Source organism: Argentina anserina, chromosome 7 (genome assembly GCF_933775445.1).
Source record: "Argentina anserina chromosome 7, drPotAnse1.1, whole genome shotgun sequence".
NCBI lineage: Eukaryota > Viridiplantae > Streptophyta > Magnoliopsida > Rosales > Rosaceae > Argentina > Argentina anserina.
The window spans coordinates 3,021,030-3,042,619 of NC_065878.1; the positions used below are offsets into that span (position 1 = coordinate 3,021,030).

Below are 21,590 nucleotides of genomic sequence, written 5' to 3' on the forward strand. Positions count from 1 at the left end.
GCTTACAGGGTTAAATATTGATGTCGAGTAATCGAGCACTCATCAAATGGCGCCGTTGCCGGGGATCGAACCCGGGTCACCCGCGTGACAAGCGGGAATACTTACCACTATACTACAACGACGTTGCCGGGGATCCATAAGAGATGGATCCCTAACTTTTAATGCGAATTCATTGTTTATATTGTACATTTGTATATTCTTATCTTATTTTCTTATAACATATAGTAATTTTATCATAGGATGTTGCTTTGATGATTGAGTGAATGATTGTTGTAGGTTGTAAATCGAACGGAATAGGTAAAGTCCCTTTTGTTAATATTAGCTTTAACCCTTCATGCTAGCTCTCGAGTTTGCATGAGGTCGAGGGCGGCTTTTATTAACACTTAGAGATTTGTCTAACACCCAAGTTTGTTTCTAGCTGAGTAAGGGGCACGCTATTTCATTACCCTGGTGCATGGGACCAAAATTGGATCTCAGAGAACTAATGACTGACATACATCTCGGTGATGGAGTCGATAGAGAGTTCGCTCTCCGTAGTTCAACAAATGAGTCCTACCATGTTCACTATCTCTGATTGAGCTATCCGGCCTTCTGAAACAACGATTCAAACTTGTGTCTAGACATCCATACTTAGGCCGCACGTCCACCTTGGTTTACAACTTAGAATCAATCGATCATTTAATTTTTGAATGACTTAGGAATGTAGAAGTATGTAATTGATTGAAAGACTTTTGTGAAATTTTTTTGAAACCAAACCTTGTATGTTTCTTGTATGATTTTTCAACGAAACCTTGTATCTTTCTTGTATGATTTTTGAATTTTTTTTATGCAATGAAGAAGTGAGAGAGTTCGACACTCTCATGCCACCACAAAAGAAGGCCGTGCCTTCCAATACAAGGACGCCATGTCCTTGTCCCAAATTGATCATGCCGTGCATGATAAGGTAAGTTTTCTAACTCATGTGGATTTGTTTCAACTAATGTTCTTGCTTGTGTAGATTCCCCAATAGGTTGAAGCTACCACCGATTCTTAATGGATCCATGGAGTAAATAAAGTGATGACAAGATCAATTCCTAGTTGGATTAGGAGAGGAGTGGCCATGACACTCCTAGTCGAACAAGGAAAACGTGCGTGTGTCATCAAGAAGGAGTTTCCCATCCGGATTGGGATTTCCAAAAGTAGAGGGAGAGATGGATTTCTAGTTGAGTTGGGAGAAGGAAGTTGCTGTGAGAAGAAATCTTAGTAGAAGTAGAAGAAGCCCATGCCGTGTGTCCTCAATGGAGAAGTCCCATTCGGACTTGGATACCAAGTAGGAATGGGGGAAGTTTTCCATGTGCTTGTAGGTTTCTCTCTACCTCATGGAAAAGGATTGAGATTTCTCTATATATAGAGAGCACGGGTTCAACATAATTGTTCATCTTTTTTCCGAAAATTCACAAGTTCATAAGAAGGAGAGGAAGACTACCACATTCGGTTCAATCAATTCATAAGAAGACTTTCAAGTGTGCAATGGAGGTGTTTGCGTTTCATGAAGAGAACATGTTTCCAGAGAAAGACAGCCCTGCGTTTCATCCTAGGTGCATTGTGTTACCGGCTCTTAGGCATAATCATAATCGTATGGAGGTCACATACAAAATTCTGAAGACCATGCCGCTCTTTAGAGAGTTTAAGATTGAGAAGGCTGATGTCCATATATTTCTTTTTGAGTCGAAGGTGCAACAAGCTATTCAGTCCATGGAATGTGGAGACTTGGAGTTATTGTATCTTGAGGTGTTTCCCTTCACTCTAGTTGATAAAGTAAGAGAATGGTTGCACTCTATTCCAGAGAATTCCATCCGATCATGGGATGAGCTAAAAGAAGCATTCCTCAAGGAATTCTTGCTCACGGCAAGAAGGGCAAGGATGAGAGAGATGATTCAAGCATGCAAACAAGAAGATGATGAGCCCTACCACAAGTACTTAAAGAGATTTCAAAAAGTAGTAGCACCGTTAGACCATGACATGAACCAACATGCGTTGACTAGTACTTTCTACCAAGGTTTGCTAAGGGATTATCAAGAGTACATTGATTCGTTTTCACCAAGAGGCTTCATGAACCTTGAGGTAGGAGATAGGATCATGCATATTGGAGTACTTGGAGAAAGAAGTGATAGTTTGGTTTCGACGTCATGCTCTAGGATGAGTGGTACTTCTCGGTTCAAAGGTGTGGAGTTGGATGGAAGGAAATCATGGAAGTATGGGAACACTAGAGACCATTTGAAACCTCTAGTTGGCATGAAAAGGAAAGGTAGACCGGCTAGAGTTAAGATTACACCCACAAGAGCGGAGCACCGCCGAGACAAGATGATCAATGAAATGCAACAATCGATTTTGGAATTGGCAAAATCGCATAGGGAGTTAAAGGATCTTGTGGAGGACATTCGTGCTAGCTCTAAGAAAAAGAGCAAAGAACTTATAATTGAAGAGGTGGAGTCTTACAGCCGTGTCAATGAAGAAGAGGAAGAGGAAGAAGAAGATCCGAGTTTGAAGGAAGAAGTTGATTCGAGCTACAAGAGCAGTGATTTGGACTCGAGTGAAGAGGAGGAGGACAATGTCATATTCTTCTAGTGGATGCAGATGAAGAAGTCTAGGCTATAGACTCTAAACTCAAGCCAATGAAGGAGCCATCAACGAGTGTTTGCATTTTCTTATCCCTTATCTCTTTTTAATTTTCGTTGCTTATCATATTGTACATTGAGGGCAATGTAAGTTTTAAGTGTGGGGTGGGGTATACATCATTCGTTGAATTCTAGTGTTTGATGCTTATTATGTGTTTCGATTTTGTTGTTTTGATTTTCGAATTTTAGTGTCATTTTGGTTCTGTTTTTCGATTTTTAAGTTGTTTAGTTGTTTTGTTTTTGTTTTGAGTCCTAGGTATGCCTTTAACTGTCTAAGATGAGTTGATCTTTGAATTTATGGTTGATAGATGAGCATGATATTGAAATGAACTTCATTGTTATTTGATGGTTAATCGATGTGTAGATTTGGTATGAACATGTAGTAGATGAGGATTTTGAAACTTAGGTACAAAATGAACATGTTCTTTACTTGTTTGAATTCATGTAACCTAAGTGAGATTCGAGCCATATATATGTGCCTTTCTTTGGAGAGTTTATTCTATCGTTTCTTGGCTTTATAACCTCATTACATCTATTTTGATCAATTCATATGCCATAGAATTGCAATGAACTAAAGAATGCTAGAACTTACTTTGTGAAACTTTCGAAGCTTTATGTCATAATATACTCTGATTTTGAAAAGGATTGTTGGATCTTTTTAGGATATCCACCACTTAAGCCAAAAAGCCGTATTCCTTATTTGAGCCCTGCTTGGGACACCTTAGTGTTAACCCCTTTGAGCCTACGTTAAGCCTTTTCTTTCATTACCAACATGTTATATCCTTGCTTAGTATAGTTATATCTCTACCTTGTCTTTGAGGCTTGGTAGAGCCGATTCTTGGATGTTAATATGGAGTGATGATTTGATTCAAGTGTGGGGTTATGCTATTGTATGTATCTATGCCGTGAAAAGAGTATGAAAAGAGAAAAATGTATTGTTGCCGTGAGAGAAAGAAAAGAAAAGATTCATGATAAACGGCAAGAAAAGAAAAGAAAAGAAAAGAATGATGAAAGATCTCGGCATACATGCTTGTTTATGTGAATTTGGAGTTGTGATGTATTTGTTGAAGGCTCAATAATGTTATACTTTAGCCTTTGTTCGTTTTCACAATGTTTAAAGTGATGAATGGGTCCAACATGATGATATTTAGCCTTTGTCTTATGGAGTATGGCGACATAAGGTAGATGTTTTGCTCTGCTAAGTCTTGAGGATGACCTTTGTGATTCCTTTTTACCTTGAAAAATGTATCAATGCCGAGCCTAAGCCTACCCTTTTCTAAAGATCCGCATGATTCTTAAAATGAGTAGCTCTTGATCTGTGGAGTTTGTTTCATGAATAAGCATATGGTTTGGGTTCATTTGTGCATATGATTGGTATCTTTCATAAGGATTTCGATTTTCACTATGTTCATAACTCTTGTGTGTGAAAAGCTTTTAAGCATATGCCATGTTCTTGAGAGAAAAGATTTGGAGTGCATATCCTTTGTGAGTTGAATTTGAACTTGTTTTGAACATGTCGAGCTTAATATCACCTTTGTTTCTACCATGTCTTACTTGTTAAACGAAATCTCATGTTTATTAACCATTGAATTCATCTTATCTATTTCGATTAAGTGTTATTCTTGATGCTATGAGTTTGAAGATCTCTGAGACAAAATGTTGAAGGCATTAGATGTTGTGTCGTTAGTTATAGTGTTTTGATTTTCGTTTTATGTTTTGATTTCCCTTTTTAGTGTTTGCTAAGGGAATAGCAAAGTCTAAGTGTGGGGTTGTTGATAGGAGCACAAAGTGTGACGTTCTTAATGTAGATATGCCCTATTCTTATGCTTTGTTATTTCTTATTTAGTTGTTTTAGGTTCATATTTGTCATTTGTATGTTCTAAGGAGAGCTATTTCGAATTAAGATAAATTGATGATGAAATTGTGCTAAGTGTTAGAACTCCTTATTGAGCTAGGATTCCTTACTCGACTAGGATTCTACTTTCCTATTTTCATTCTTTCATATTCCTTAATCGACGATTTCTTTTCAGGAAAGACAAATCATATTTGGAAAGAAAGAAGAGTTGCCGAGTTGCATTCCTAGTTGAACAAGGAAATCATATTCGAGTTGAAGAAGGAGAAGAGGAGGCCGGCCTAGCTACTCCTAGTTGGACCAAGATTGTTGCCGTGCAGCCCTTAAGTGATCTCCCTATTGGACTTGGTTTCCTACATCAAGTTGGATATGAAGTACATAAATCAAATCCATAACAAAGAGGATTTCAGCTTCCCAATTGGATTCTACCTCCTAAGTAGGGCGGCAAGAAGGCTTCCTAAACCTCTATATATAGAGGCTCGGCCTCTCCATTCAAGACATCATCAGCCCTACACACAAACTCAAGCCCTAGCTCTGCCGAATTCATCCTTCACCATTCCAAGAAATCCTAAAACCGATTCCATCATTCCCCACCTATCAATAGCCTTTAAACACGCTTGTGAAGAAGGTTTCATCCATAGAAGTCTCGGCTACACTTGTGGATTGCTTGATTTATAAAGTGTAACCATGATTCACTCTTGTCTATTTCGGGTTTTGGTTTTGTTCTTGTTCTTGGATGAAGCATGCGATTTGTGTAGAGTAAACTTGTTTCAATTTTGTCTATGAGATAGTTACTTGTTTCAAATTATATAAAGTTGCGATTTTAGGTTTTTAGTTCTATGATTTTGGTTTCTGCCGTGCCATGTTCTTGTTTGATTTCGAAAATATCTATATGTTATGTATACGCTTGTAGCATGATATTTAGATTGTTGGATTTATGACTTGTGCTATGAACATGTTTATCTTTTCTATGTGATTTTCGAAATTGCATGATTGTTGGTTAAGTAAGTGACATACTTGATGAATTCAATGTGCATGGCTTTGGAATTACATGATGAAGATGAACATGTTAGATTTCGATTATGGCTGCTTGGTATTGATCGAATGTGTTAAGTGTCTATGTGTTTAGGTTACTGCTTAGGACCCTAATTGCATGATCCAACCTTAGTTATTCATGATAGTGTCTCAGCATGACTCTTAAATGAGGACTAGAACTTGATTTTCGTTAGCTTTGTATGATTTGTTTGGTGATTGTTTAGGTGTTGGTTGGTTGATCACATGTATATATTAGTTTAGGTTTTATTTTCTGTTTTTATCTTTGATACCGATCATATATATCAAACTCTTTTATATCTTTATGAATTCGTGTTAATTGATGTGATCCTAAGCCCTGGATGGATCACCGGTTTGTGAACGATACCCTCTTACTTTATACTACTAACGATGCTTACAGGGTTAAATATTGATGTCGAGTAATCGAGCACTCATCACATAACAAAGGGGATATAAGGAATTTACAAAGTACAAATATTTCCAAGAAATAAGAAGAATTCACCACAGTATCTGCCAACACCCTTTTTTACTACCAGGAAATCTGCAAAACACCAATTCCATTGATGTGAGCAATAAGTAAGCTTAGTGAGTGACAAAACTATAAATAAAGTGACCAAGAGATCATCAAATAATAGGATCAGTTCAACCCATTGAATTGAAAAAAAAAATTGATTAAAAGGTCAACGAGTTACCACTGTAATCTCAGTAATAAAATAGGGCTGCCACTGCACACCCATCCATAAAATACTATTGGGCTACCTTGCACACCCATTAGCTATGTCTTGGCTATATTTAGCCCGAGCTACCTAAGCTCAATTATCGCGCCACTTTATATGGTCACGTCATAAGTAATGTGCACATTGCCAACACCCCCTCTCTTGTTGGCTAGAGATATCTAATTATATATATATACAAGCTTAGTGCTCTCTCTTAGCACTATAATTGAATCTGGAACCACAAGAGACGACCACACTCACAAAGCAACAACATTGCAAGTTAACGACACAATTACCAGGTTCTTGGCAAGTAACTCACTAGTACACAACCCGCATCAATTGCATCCACGCAAAGTCTCAACATCACATTTATATACCAGAGTAATATACGATGCAAACCATTTGACAGAATTATCAATTGAAATACAAGTAATCAAGACTAATAGAGAGACATAAATTTGAATGGCTCACAGTAAGATAGGAAAACCACAAATACTAGAATAACTCAATATAACAATCATATATAGTAAACAGAATGCCAAAGAACACTACATACTACACAAAGAATCATCACGTATGACAAAACAACAACCAAACACATAAAAAACTAAGAATCGAGGTTCCCCGACATCCCCCTATGAATTAAGCTCAACTACACAAAAGCATTCTCTCATTGATCTCAGTCCCAATTTCCATTAAACTCCCAACTCCTTCTTTTTATAATCATGAACATGTTGATTAAGATAACAACCTATAGAACACAAGTATCACTCAGACCACAACTCAATAATCATGTTTCATAAAGACAATCATATATATCAAAAACACAAACACAAAATTAGAGAATACAAGCCACTCACTTCGTAATGGAAAGAACTGAAACCTGACCCATAGACAGTGGTAGATTTAGGATTAGAATCTAGGGAGGGCTTCAAATTTGGCCAAAGGCCAAAATGTTTTTTGACAATGTACACAAAAGATGAGATTCAACCATACAATGTGCACAAAACTTCACCTCATGATTGTCAAAACTGAATCAAAAATGAGGTAAACATACTTGAAATTTCAATTCAATGCAATAAGGTAAACACAACTACATAAACTAATCCATATGAAATCAATCAAATTGAAATTGGAATAGGCGAATAGGAATCAATCAAATTGAAATTGGAATAGGTGAATAGGAATCAATCAAATTAAAATTGTAATAGGTGAATCTGTGAATAACAGTACCTGAAAGATCAAAGATGAGAGTAATTGAGTGAAGGATTGAGAGATTGAGAGATTGACTGAAGGTGAAGAACAGAATAAGGTGGATCAACCGGATCACCCATTCACCCTAGCCACAAAAGAACATCTCGTCAAGTCGCCATCTTCATGTGTCACAATTTGCAAAAGAAATTGAGAATGCGCACTATTCTTCGTATGTGCATGCCTTGGATTTTTTTTCTTCGGCTAGTATTAATGTAGTAATGTTTTTGGGCTCTAAAAATCTGCATGGGCTCCAGCTTGGGCAAGCCTTGAGCTGGATCTGCCACTGTCCATAGAGTGCCCATCTTTACATCCGCTTTGATACCCACCACTCTAGAAATCTCAATGACTGAAATCCTAGACCATGAGATCACAACTCTTCTCTTCGACTCTCTCTCTCTCTCTCTCTCTCTCTCTCTCTCTCTTCTTCTTCTTCTTCTTCTTCTTCTTCTTCTTCTTCTTCTTCTTCTTCTTAACTGTTTAGTTCTCCCACTTTTCCCTTCCTCCTTTCTTTCTTTCCCCATCCCTTCCCCTTCTCTTATGTTCCTCTTTCTCCTTCCACCCACCGTGACCAACAACTCAAAAATAAAGAAAAATAATCTTATTTCTTCAAAGGATTAAACCAAAAACAAGGTAAAAATAAATAATAAAGGAAAAAAAGTGCATATATATATATATATATATATATATATTTGTTCCGGGTGAATTATTATTCTACCCCTTGTGTGTGTTAGCCTAATAGGTTTCATATTAAGAGATAGATTAGCATCTCTGTAATAGATTAGGACTCCGAATTATACGGGATTGTAGTTTTGTAATATCTATATACAGGCCCCCATATCATTCAATAAAGATACAATTATTTTATCATGCATCACGTTATCACGCACTTTTCCCTAAAACTCTTAACTTTTAGAGCCTTAAGAATTTTTTTTTCTCCCGCCGGCAGCCTTTGTCTCCGGCCTCCGGCAACCTTCCTGTCGACGCTCCTCATCGGCGACAGCTCCTGCCGCTCCTCGCCGCATGTACCCGCCGCAGCTGCCAACCCCTGCAGCCACCCTGCAGTCCCCGCAGACCTCCTTGCAACCCCTGCAACCCCCTGCAGCCCTTGCAGACCCCCGCAGCCCCTGCACGTAGCCCCGCAGCTCCGCAAGGTTTCCTCTGCATTTGCTCCGCAAAATCATCTTTTTGTCCCGCAAGACCCCGCATCAAAGCATTCAAGATTGCTCCCCCCCCCGCATATTTACGTAAGAAATGCGAACTTCACAAGCAAAGTCTTCACTCAAGAGAAGCTATTCATGTCTTCTTCACACCTTCAAATGTAAATTTTTTCATTAACATTCCCGCTTTTGAACGTATAGATATATTATATCGACCGTTATTAGCCTTCTTCTTGTCTTCATTCCGGCATTTCTTATAACGCCGATGAGACTATATAGAGATGAGTTTCCCCTCGTGGTCGATCTGTTTTTTGTGTGACGATCCTGGGGGAGTTACGATTGTTTTGAAAGAGAAGTTAATCGATTTTCGTGTGGTCGCCTGAGTGTACCGCTATTTTGGGTGCGATCATGAGTATCACCGTTTGCATCGATTTTTCTTGTGACCATATACGTCACTCCTTCTAATTCCTATTATACTTGAATCTAATCGATTTCGTATTCATTTTTGTAGATGTCATCGCCATTTGGCCTTCTTGATCTAGAAGACAAGGAATACCACCGCTGGGTTTCCGACATGGAGCTCGCTTTCGAGAGCCCAGGGATCGACGACATGTTTGCCGACCCTCTTGTTGATTTCCCACCCATGGCCAAGACTCAAGCTCTCATCTTCATGAGACGTCACATCCATGCAACTCTCAAGAGGCAATACTTGAACGTAAAAGATCCTAAAGAATTATGGGACAAACTACGTTTGCGGTACAACAACGTTCATGATAAGCTTCTCCCTAAATTAACCGTTAGATAGGATAACATCCGTCTATTGGACTATAAGAGAGTGAATGACTTCAATCGGGATATGGTATGCCTGCAATCCGATCTTGGCACCATTGGTGTCATCAAGACCGACCTAGATCTTCTCAATAAGACATTGGACATGTTTCCAATCAATTATAAGGTTCAAGCTCATACGTACCGTACTCATGTAGAGGAAGGGAAGATCCGGTCTTTCGCAGACTCAATGGCGGTTTTGGCTAAGAAAGAGAGGCATTCTGAGATCCTCCTCAACAACAACAATAGATATGTTGGCACTAAAAATATTTGTACGTCACAGAATGCCTCCATACCGGCCGTTTTTCGGCAATCGGTGCCGCTGGTTTTCGGTGAATTTTCCGACGTTTTTTCGTCGTTTCTCGTCATTTTCCGGCATATTTCCAGCAGTCCTTGCTGCCACGTTTTCCCAGTCCAAATTTCACCCGGTTTTGAGTTTTTTTGACATGGTTTTCCGATTAGTTTTCTGGTTGTCTCCAAGTCCGTTATATGCACTCACCAGCACTCTTTATGTGTGTTTTTACACCGTTTTTGGATGGTTTCTACCACTCTTGTTTACTGTTTGGTATTTCACTGCTTCAATACCATGTTTCCCAACTCTTTAGTTGAAGAATGTAGTACTATTGCCATGTGATATATTCGATGGGATCGCACTTTGTTCTTATTCCCTTTCTTACAATACTCTACAGTGTATTGTATAAAATTGTTCATGTGTCGCTGACTCTCTTAGTTTTCATTTTGTAGATGTCCCGCGGAAAAATCAAATGTCTAGCTGATTGCAGAACCACCCACATTGTTCTACAGTACAGGCAGTTGTTCACGGATCCAGTGTTTTCGACTTCTTCGATGACTATAATGATTGGCTCAAAATCCATCATTTAAGGAAGAGGCACCGCTTCTTTTATGTTACCTAATGGTACGACTCTCAACATCATTGACGCTCTTTATGCGCTGAAGTCTCACCGCACCTTGCTAAGTTTTAAGGACATACTTGCCAATGGTTTTCACCTCGATACTTATGTTGAAAATGGAGAGGAATATCTTTGTGTTACCTCTGAGAAAGCAGGCCAGCGCCACATCTTAGAGAAGATGAAGAGTCTCGGGAATGGTTTGTATCTTACTTCCATTCGAATCTTTGAATCATATGCGGTTGAACACACTTTTGTGATTCGGACTCTTATATGCTTTGGCATGCCCGTCTCGGGCACCCTGGACATGATATGATGATTAGAATTCTTAAAAATTCACATGGTCATCCATTTTTCAAGTCCCGGAAGTGATTGGAAAATCACATCACATGTGCTCCACACGGTGAGGCCGTGCCTACACGTGCACCGCATGGTGTGGCCGAGCATGCCCCTCTCGGTAGCTCAACAGCTTTCACGCCGTCTGTGGTGGCATCCCCTCCTTCACAGGAGCTTGTGATGCCTCACGTGCTTTCTAATGCCTCCATGGCAATTTTTGATGCCCATCGCTCATTTTGCAAAACTTGTTGACTTGCTAAATTTCAAGGAAGTTCTTCTTTTGCTAAGGCTTCAATCGAGAACATTTCATTCTTACAACATATCCAATGTGAAATTTGTGGACCTATTCAACCAAGATTCAGACCTTTTAGATATTTTATGGTATTGGTTGATGCATCGACGCGTAGGTCACACATCGCTTTGTCATTTATAAGGAATGCTGCATTTGCTAAGTTATTAGCTGAGATCATTAAACTTAGGGTTCATTCCCCATACTATCCTATTAAATCCATTCGTTTGGATAATGCTGGAGAATTTACCTCCAAAACTTTTGATGATTACTGCATGTCTATTGGGATTGAAGTTGAACATCTTGTTCCTCATGTTCATTCACAGAACGGTCTAGCAGAGGCTACCATCAAGCGTATTCAGCTTGTTGCTCGGGCAACGGTTATGGGTACTAACCTGCCGGTCTCTGCGTGGGGATATGCAGTGTTGCATGCAGTGACACTTATTTGTTTTAGACCCGCGGTTAACCAAGCGTTTAGTGTGTACCATATGATAACTGGTTACGAACTCAATATTTCACACTTACGCATTTTTGGTTGCGCCGTCTATGTGCCTACTACACCTCCACTGCGTACTAAGATGGGTCCTCAGAGATGATTAGGTATCTATGTTGGCTATAATTCCCCAACGATTGTCCGCTACTTAGAACCAACCACAAGAGATCTCTTTACTGCAAGATTTGCATATTGTCACTTTGATGAGACATGTTTCCCGTCGTTGGGGGGACATGAGAATGTTATCATTCCAAATGAACGTCAAGAATTGAAGTGGTGTGTCCCCACTATGTCTCATTATGATCCCCGCACTGCTCAAAGTGAGTTAGAAGTGCAACGCATTATGGACCTCTAGAAAGTCATGGATTCGATTCCCGACGGCTTTGTAGATATTGCTAAAGTGATGAGATCAAATATACCCGCTACAAATGTACCGGCACGGTTGGATGTCCCGAAATATGGGTGTGGAAGACAGGTCTTGGACCTAGCAATGTTGGCACCGTCTCTGGCAGGTATCTCAACACTTTCTTGCCTACCGTCCAATGGACTTCTCCTGGATTAACTTGATACCTACCAAGCATACTGACACTAAAGCAATATCCGGGCGAGTACAAACCAGGGCACACATCAAGCTCCCTACAAGTGAAGCGTACGGTTTGTTCTTCATGGCATTCTTCTCAAATTCATTTTTAAGACACTGTGACTTGTTGAATTTGTCACCTTTGCTCATTGGTAAGTCTCCACCACCACAATTTTCCATAGAAAAGCGCCTCAGTACTTTGTCTATGTAACTCTCCTGTGAAATTCCCAACATACCCCGTTTTCTATCTCTTGTGATTTTGATTCCCAACACAAAAGATGCTACTCCTAGGTCCTTCATTTCGAAAGACTCTGACATAAAAGTCTTAGTCTCTAGGAGCATCTTTATATTTGTACTAGCCAGCAAAATGTTATCAACATATAAAACCAAGACAATGAATCTGCTCCCACATACCTTAAAGTAAATGCATTCATTTAGAGGATTCTCCACAAAATTATTTTCAGTCACAACTGAATCAAATTTCAAGTACCATTGCCATGACGCTTGCTTCAAGCCATAAATTGACTTTTTTAAGCCTACACACCATGTGTTCATTCCCTTGTTCAATGAAACCTTGAGGCTGCACCATGTATATTTCTTCTTCCAACTCTCCATTGAGAAAAGCTGTCTTGACATCCATCTGGTGCAACTCCATATCATAATGAGCCACTAATGCCATAATCATCTGAAACGCATCTTTGGTTGAAACTGGAGAAAATATTTCATGGTAGTCAATTCCTTCCCTTTGAGTAAAACCTTTTGCCACCAACCTAGCCTTATACCTTTCTATGCATCCATCTACATTTTTCTTAGTTTTAAAAGTTCACTTGCACCCAATTGGCTTGACATTTGGGGTTGGTTCAACTAGCTCCCACACTTGATTATCTTTCATGGACTCTAATTCTGCATGCATTGCTTCTGTCCACAAAATTGATTTAGAGCTATTAATGGCTTGGTTATAGGTGACTGGGTCATTCTCCTCGCCAATATCAAAATCAACCTCCTGTAGGTATGTACAAAAATTTTTAGGCTCTACTTCTTGAAGATACATCACATACTCAACTCCAATTGCAGGCCTCCGAACTCTTTCAGACATTCTTAGTGGAACAACTTCTTGAGCAGCTTCTGGTTGTGCTATGGCTGCTTGATTAGGAGGAAGATCTTGGTGTTCGACATTAATATTTTTCTAACAACCTAATCATCAAAACTTGAGGATTCTGGGTTACTAGTATATTATGACAAAAGTAGCTGGGGTAGTTTCTTTTGGACTTCGAACAACATCTTCACCCTCTTCCTCCAAAACAATATCCTGGACACACGATGGCATATTATCTTCTAGAAACTTGGCTTTATTAGTTTCAATTATCCTAGGAGAATGGCTGGGACAATAAAACTTATAGCCTTTGGACTTGTCAGGGTAGCCATTGAAATGGCAACTAATGGTTCTGGGATCTAGCTTCTTCTCATCTAGATTGTAAGCACGAGCTTCTGCAGGACATCCCCAAGTACGAAAATGCATGAGGCTTGGCTTGTGATTATTCTATATTTCAAATGGTGTTCTGTCAACCGCCTTGGTCGGTACACGATTAGAGATATAAAATTCACATTCCTGAGTGCTTCACCCCACAAAAAAACCGGTAAGTTGCTTATGCTAATCATGCTTCTAACCATATTCAACAAGGTCAAGTTTTTTCGTTCTGCAACCCCATTCTATTCAGGTGTACCATGTGTTGTATACTGTGCAACAATTCCACATTCCTCCAAATATCTTGCAAACGGAGCCTTATGTTGTCCTGCCTCATCATATTTGTCATAATACTCTCCTCCTCTATTGGATCAAACAACTTTAATAGATTCTCAAACTGTTTTTCGAGTTGGGAACTACGTGTAGAACCAAATTTTCTGAAATTTGTCATTTTACCTTTTATGAAATCAATACAGATTTCAAAATCAAAGAAGTCTAAGTTCGAAAGTATTCCAGACGTAAAAAGTTGTTGAAGACGTCTTTTGGATATGTGTCCTAGACGTTTGTGCCATAAGAAAGAGGAATTTTCATTGAGACATACTCTTTTGGAACCTATAGATTGCTCTACAAGATAAGAATCAACAGAATAAGAACACCTCAAACGCCACATGTCATCCTGAAGAAAAGCACAGCCAACACCATTTGAATTAAAGAAAAACTTTATTTCTTCAGAAACAGTAAAATAAAAACCATCCTTAACAAGTCTGACAGGGGAAACTAAATTCCTTCTCATCGAAGGAATAAACAAAACATCCTTTAAAATGAAAACAAAACCGAATTCTAACTTAAGGTAAACAGTTCCTATGGCTTCAACAACAACTTTGACTCCATTCCCTATGAAAACTTCATCTCTACTTGGAGTTCTCCGGTTTACGAATCCCTGTAAAGAATTTGAGATGTGAATAGGAGAACAAGTGTCATACCACCAGGAATTTGAAGGAACATAAATAAGATTTGACTCAATTATTGTAAAAACATGAGATGAACCTAGACAAGGACTTGAGAGAGTGAAAACATGATACGTACCCTTTTTCTCTAGCCATGATTTATACTTGGCATAATTTCTCTTCATATGACCAAAATTTTTGCAGAAAAAACATTTAAAAATAGTTGTTTGTTTTGACTTAAGGCTCTGAGATCCTTTAGAGGAGGAGTTCTGTTTTGAAGGAGCATTTTTGGCATGATAAAACATACGTTTGCTAGGTCCAGCAGCCTTCCCTTGAGTTCCAGATTGAGTAACCAAATGGACGAATTTCTCCTTGTCCCTTTTCAGCCTAGCTTCTTCCTGCACACAGTGTGCAATAAGCTCATCCATGGTCCACTTATCTTTCTGAGTATTGTAGCTGACCCTTAACTGACTATAAGCAGGTGGAAGAGATTCAAAAGCATAATAGACAAGGAAAGTATTAGTAATAAGGACTTTTAGGGCAGAAAGGCTCTTCCTTATATCAATCAGCTTCATAATATGTGCCTAACGCTTCCTTCTCCATCAAAATGTGCTTTATATAATGCCACCATGTAACTCCCTGCTTCTGCCTTAGAAGACACCTGATACTTCTGTTCTATGGCTGCCATATACTCCTTGACATTTTCAGTAACTTCAATGCTACCTCGAACTGTCCCTTGCATGTATTTTTGCATGAACATCTTTGCCACCATGTTGGATCTCTCCCATTTTCAGCTGTCTGCTTCTGAACATTAGTACTGGTTTGAGTGATTACAGGCTGATCCTCTCTCCAGATCGAGATCCATAATCCCTAGGTTTATCATTATATCTTGCTTCCACTCCTTAAAGTTGGTTGCACTCAGTTTGTCTATGGGTGACATAAGTGCAATACCAGTAGTTCCACAAAAAGGTATTGTACAGTAAAACATGTAATGGACCTTAAGAAATTCATCCTAAAACATGTCATACAATGAACAATAAAGGCAATCCAGAAAAAACATATAATTGTTCAAAATAACCTCAATCTTTAGTTGCACTACCAAATAACACATGTGAGCAAGAAATTCAATAGTGCCTTGAGTTCTTTATCACACCACAAGCTTTATAGAGCACAAAACTGTATAAAATTTTATCAACGCATGTGAGCAAGATGATAAGATTTCTTTATGTGCTCTAAATTCATTTGATGTTATGACTTTAGATTACGATATATATAATTAACACATGTATGGCAAGATAATTCATATATCATAGTTTAAAATCACAAGTTTGGTCTAACATTATAACCATGAACTAAGAAAAACCTGAACAATTTTAACACCTATATGGCAAGAGAAAATTATTATGAGGTATCCCAGAACTATACCAAAGTTTTATTTATGTCTTATGAATTATATACCTTAAGTGTGAAATTTCAATTTCTGAACAAGACAACAAACAAACATGAATAAATGAAATATCATCTAGCCCAAAAGTTCTCTATATAGATGATTCTGCAAATGTATATATCATACGCATTCAATAAGCAATTTCAGAATTCAATTAGCTCAACAAAATGATTGCTAAACCGCATTCTATATCTCAGCAATTGTTCTTGTAAGAAAAATGCAATATACATATATACAATTATGATTACACCCAACCAAACAATCAAGACATTGAAAAGTAAAACTAACCTCAATGAAACAACAAAGATGCACATTATATGGGCTCGTGGATGATAGAGTATGAAAACCCATTGCTTGATTTTGAGTAAGAGATGGACATCAGAGATGGAAAAAAACGAAAAAAAAAAAACCGCAAAACTGGGATTGTGCAGCGGAAGAACTCAAAATTGGGTTTTAAACACCGTTTTTTTCAATTAAGCAAAACGCACTGTTTTGGTGCAAAAACACATCCCCCCCCCCCCCCCAATTTTTTAATGAATATTAAAAAAACCCAAGTGAGAGAAAATAATAGTAAAACTTCAATTGATCCCTATATATGCAGGGCGGCTCTGATACCACATGCTAGATCACCAAAGTATATAACATATATAGATACATATAATTTGCATAGTGATAGAGATACAAATATATTCATCAATGAATATGAGTAACTTGAATATAATGAATACCTGTAGAGTCCATCGTCTTGTCGTAAGTAAATTGGTCAGACAAAATCTTATGCTCTCTCCAACACTTGTAGTTCTATCTCTCAATGGGGCGAGATTACTTGTGAACTTGTGTTAGTCGGGAGAACAGGGACCTTGACTTATATAGGTGCTATATGATAGAATCTACCCATCACAAAGAATCTATCACTTACCATATATGCACCTCTTTAATGGTTAAGTCACTAAATTCCATATCTTATAAGACATACATAATATATTTTATTAGGCTCATAATCTATAATATTAATCACAATATTATAGCTACCGATTTACTGCATATATATAATCCTTTGCTTTATTCGCAAGATATCACATACAATTATCATGTAAACTTTATCATTAGATGATATGTCCAATACGGTTTCTACACTTGGAGGTAACCATGCACACATGAAGTTAGCACCTAATATAACCTTAGAGCCAAATTCCAAACGGGATCTAATTTGTAATTATAGTCATGTTCAATTAAGAAAACAATATTTATAACTCATTCCCCTTCTTAGTGATACCAACAATAGGATATACTGCGCAACTTCTTCGTGAGGCCTCACATAAATTAATCCATATGGATTTCTGGTTGATAATTTAATGGTGTTTAGCTTCCCAACTTGACTATAAAATGACCTCAAAATCAAAATAGAGTTCCATCATCGTTCAAAACAATTAGAAACAAACAAACTAAACAGAGCGGAAAAAACATCAAAATGGGTCTCAAACTTGTCATGCATCTGGTGTTAATACTTATGGCCTTATCCGCCACATCTGCAAGTAGAGCAAGGGAGCTTTTAGGCGGCGGCGTCTTCGACGTGACTAGTGCAAAATATGGCGCAAAGCCGAATGCTGATATCACTCAGGTAACTAATAAAATCTATATACATGTCCATGTACGTAGTTAAGTTCTACGATTTTGAAATATTGCTGGATTTCATATATCTTTGTATACAGGCTATAGCAAATGCATGGAAAGATGCATGCGCTTCAACAATCCCAAGTAAAGTTCTTGTTCCAAAAGGGGTTTACAAATTGAAAGAAGCAACTTTCAGCGGTCCTTGCAAAGCTCCTATCGAGCTTCAGGTCCATGGCACATTGCAAGCGCCACCAAACGGTGCCCAGCTATCGAAACCAGATACTTGGATCATGTTTTCATACCTCGACAGGTTCACATTGTCCGGTTTTGGAGTCTTTGATGGCCAAGGACAACAAGCTTGGAAAGCCAATGATTGCCACAAAAACCCCAAGTGTTCATCTATTGCCATTGTATGCTAGTGTTGTATATTTTGCATGCACTTCTTATTTCTCTCTTTATATGTTGTAATGCTTTCTCAATATGTGCAGAACATGAGGTTCCACGCTATCAAGAACTCATTAGTTAGAGATGTAACTTCACTCAACAGCAAAAACTTCCATGTCAACGTATTAGCATGCGAGCAACTTACGTTCCAACACTTCACGGTAACTGCACCGGGAGATAGCGTTAATACAGATGGAATACATATCGGCCGCTCAACCGGGATCAATATTACTGATTCTCATATTGCTACAGGAGACGATTGCATTTCAATTGGTGATGGCACCAAGCAACTAACTGTGACTAAGGTGACTTGTGGACCAGGTCATGGAATAAGCATTGGAAGTCTGGGAAGGTACCCGAAAGAAGAACCTGTTAGTGGAATCAATATTAAGAGCTGCACCCTTAGTAATACAATGAACGGTGTTAGGATCAAGACATGGCCTAATTCTCCAGCAGCTAGCACGGCCTCAGATATTCATTTTGAGGATATAATCATGAATAATGTTGGCAACCCAATCCTCATAGATCAAGAATACTGCCCTTGGAATCAGTGTAATAAACAGGTACAAGCTCTGGATAATAAACAATTATTTACTTCTATCTAACATTACGATTTCTTAATTTTTGTGTTTTGTTGTTTGAAGGCTGCATCAAAAATCAAGATTAGCAACGTGAGCTTCAGGAACATTAGAGGAACGTCTTCGACTCCGGTGGCCGTGAAGATTGTATGCGCCAAGGGGTTACCTTGTGACAAGGTGGAGATGACTGACATTAATCTTAAGTACAGTGGAAATCAAGGCTCCCTTACATCTCAATGCGCAAATGTGCAGCCAACAATCACTCGAGTGTCAAATCCTCTTGCTTGTGCCACCAAATCTTGAACAAAGAGGCTTCAAGATACATGCTAAAAATATAATAGTAAGGAGTATTAGGGTAATGTGCATAATTTCCAAAAAGTAGGTGAGTTAAGCATATGTATATATCTTTTAATAATCTCCACTATTGTGATATCTTGTGTTCACCTATACTGTATAGCCGTATAGGTATGTAATTTAGTCCCCTTATATATGTGCATAATGCGAAAACTAGGCTAGTTACACGTTTGTATATATCTTGTGAAAGCACAAAAGAATGTTGAGAGATTTTAAATACACATCATATATCTTTTAATACACACCTCGTTATTTTATTTTTCACATAATCTGATTTAAGCAAGTTAAATGACCAAAATGGACATATCAATATATGAAAAGAAAAAAGAGGAAATGAAAAACCAATGGACGGACTAAATTATGTCAAACATGAACTATTCATGTTTTTAACATAATAACGCAATTTTGAGAGCCTTAACAATCATCAAATTGGCTAAAATTTTGCAGAGATGATCTACACAATATTATCTAGATACTAGAAGGTGGAGATGAGTAAATTCGATCGAAAAGTGGTGCAAAAATGGAAATCTGCACTAAAACAGTAATGCGGACCTCCGCAGCCAAGAATGGATGTATATATATGATGTCAAACGTTTCTAACAGAAAAGTGAAAGATTTGAATAATATCTATGTTATTTAAATTATAATTATACTAAATAATATTATATTTCACATTATATAGATAAAGGATAATTTTGGTAATTTGGGGTGTGCATTTAGAGAAACATTGACATGAAACTTTGAATCGGTAGTGTTTAAGAGAAGAGGTGTGTATTTAAAACTTCTCAAGAATGTTATATTTGTTTGAATGATACATACATGGAGAGAGGATTTCTCTTATTTGAGGATTTTTAGTATTTTACCTAAATCAAACCAAATGTACATCAGCTGTGTCGACCATTGTTTTGTTACACAGGGGCACAATGGCCCAGCAAAACAAACTAAGAGATAAAACTAAGAAACAATCCCAGTTTTTCTAGGTCTAGAAACATTAGTTAAATCATCCATAAAAGTAGAAATGGCATAAATATGAGGGTTTTCAAAAATCAATAAGCCAGGAGCATGATCAATGCTACATTTAGCAAGAGAATCAGTTGTCATGTTACTTTCCTTGAAAATGTGGTTGATCCTAGTTTCATCCATGAGAGAAGTGAATTGATGAAATCCAGAAATGAGAAAACCAAGGGGATGGAGAGATAAATCAGATATCTTGAGCAAGTTTATCAGAATGGCAGAATCTGATTCAGTCTCAAGCTTAGAGATGTGAAGATTATGATCCAACTTTAAACCATAGTATAAACCCCAAGCTTTAGCCTCCATAATGGCACAAACCCCCAGATTGATCTAAAAACCAAACACCTAATTCACATCATGATCCTCAATCACACCACTGACACCTATCTTACTAGACTGGCCACTTCTAGTACCTTTTGACATTAAGTTTAAGGAAAATGCTCAATGGGTTTGATCCAATAGAACATGTGAACATCACAAGCATGAGAAATTTTAGCTTTAAGAGCAGAAGTTTTCCATTCAACAACAGCATCAATAATGATTTTCCCACGATTGAAAGGAAAACTGAAGCTAGGAAAAAATCGCCTTCTTCCTCCACTTCCAAAGGAACCAGCACACACTAGAGGTGGCAAGTGGGCCGAAACACCCAACCCCAGCACGGGCCCAATGCGTTAAAAATCAGCCCGACACGGCTCGGTCTGAACCCGTTATTTTAATGCGTCGGGCTGGGCCTAGATATTTTACCCCATAAGCCCGGCCCGGCCCGAACACAATAAATTCAGGGGCCGGCCCGTTAAACACATAATTTTATATAATTAATATGATTTAAAAAAAATTATAATAATGAGAATTGAATATTAAACTTTTTAAAATATAAACCTCTTAGTTATTTCATTATTTTACAAATATCATCAAAGTAGTGATAAAAAAGTCATAGTTTTGATATATGTAACATTTTAGAAATAGGACTATCAAATGTATTGTAGTCTACGATGCACAGAAGTTTCACTGGAGGTTCGATTCCCGCATCGGAATCAGAAGCGGAAGCGTCCGGAAGCACGGTTCCGAAAAAGAAGATTTTGGAAGCGCGAGAATTGTTGGGTTTTTATAGTTTTCTTCTCTCTTTTCTGGCTCTAATATAAATCCCTCTTAAAAATCTCCATATTCTAAGGATTCGGTAATTCATGAAGATAAATCAAAATCTAGAATTGAATGAAAACCCATAAAAATTACAGCTGAAGTGTCGTTCAAGCAAGTTGAATGAGATTTGAGGATTTGTTTGAGTTTTTAGTTTTGTGTGAGACAACAAGGGCATATAAGATTATACATGAGTTTGATTTAGAGCAAGATACTAATTGAAACTAGATGAGTGAAAAATCAATGTTGTGGATTTTGGGGCTAGAAAAAGATGAAGCTCAGAGAGAGAGCGTCATTCAGTTTTAGGACACGCCGCTCATTGCAAAATGTAGATACATACATTTTTGATTTCACACACTTGGTCAGTGTGATTAGAGAGCTCGTCAGATGTATGATGGATTAACTGAAAGGTGATGCGCATCATTTGTGGTTAGCTACACTACTAGTATCATGTTAGTTATTCAAGT

At 38.0% G+C, this 21,590-nt stretch overlaps 2 protein-coding genes and 1 non-coding gene across 3 annotated transcripts in view; 2 read left to right on the forward strand and 1 right to left on the reverse strand.

The window, feature by feature from the left end:
- Window positions 1-21,590, forward strand: part of LOC126802895 (flowering time control protein FY) — a 97,585-nt gene extending 75,995 nt beyond the window's left edge. The window contains exon 19 of the transcript XR_007673021.1: window positions 21,581-21,590. The gene's annotated coding sequence lies outside the window, so the exon portion shown is untranslated. The remainder of the gene's footprint in view (window positions 1-21,580) is intronic.
- Window positions 51-122, reverse strand: TRNAD-GUC (transfer RNA aspartic acid (anticodon GUC)). The gene has a single exon. It is a non-coding gene; the product is annotated as a tRNA-Asp (tRNA).
- Window positions 17,454-18,921, forward strand: LOC126802897 (exopolygalacturonase-like). The gene is made up of 4 exons (XM_050530611.1): window positions 17,454-17,603; window positions 17,695-18,006; window positions 18,085-18,603; window positions 18,685-18,921. Exons 1-4 carry the CDS (start codon window positions 17,454-17,456, stop codon window positions 18,919-18,921), a joined length of 1,218 nt encoding a protein of 405 aa, XP_050386568.1.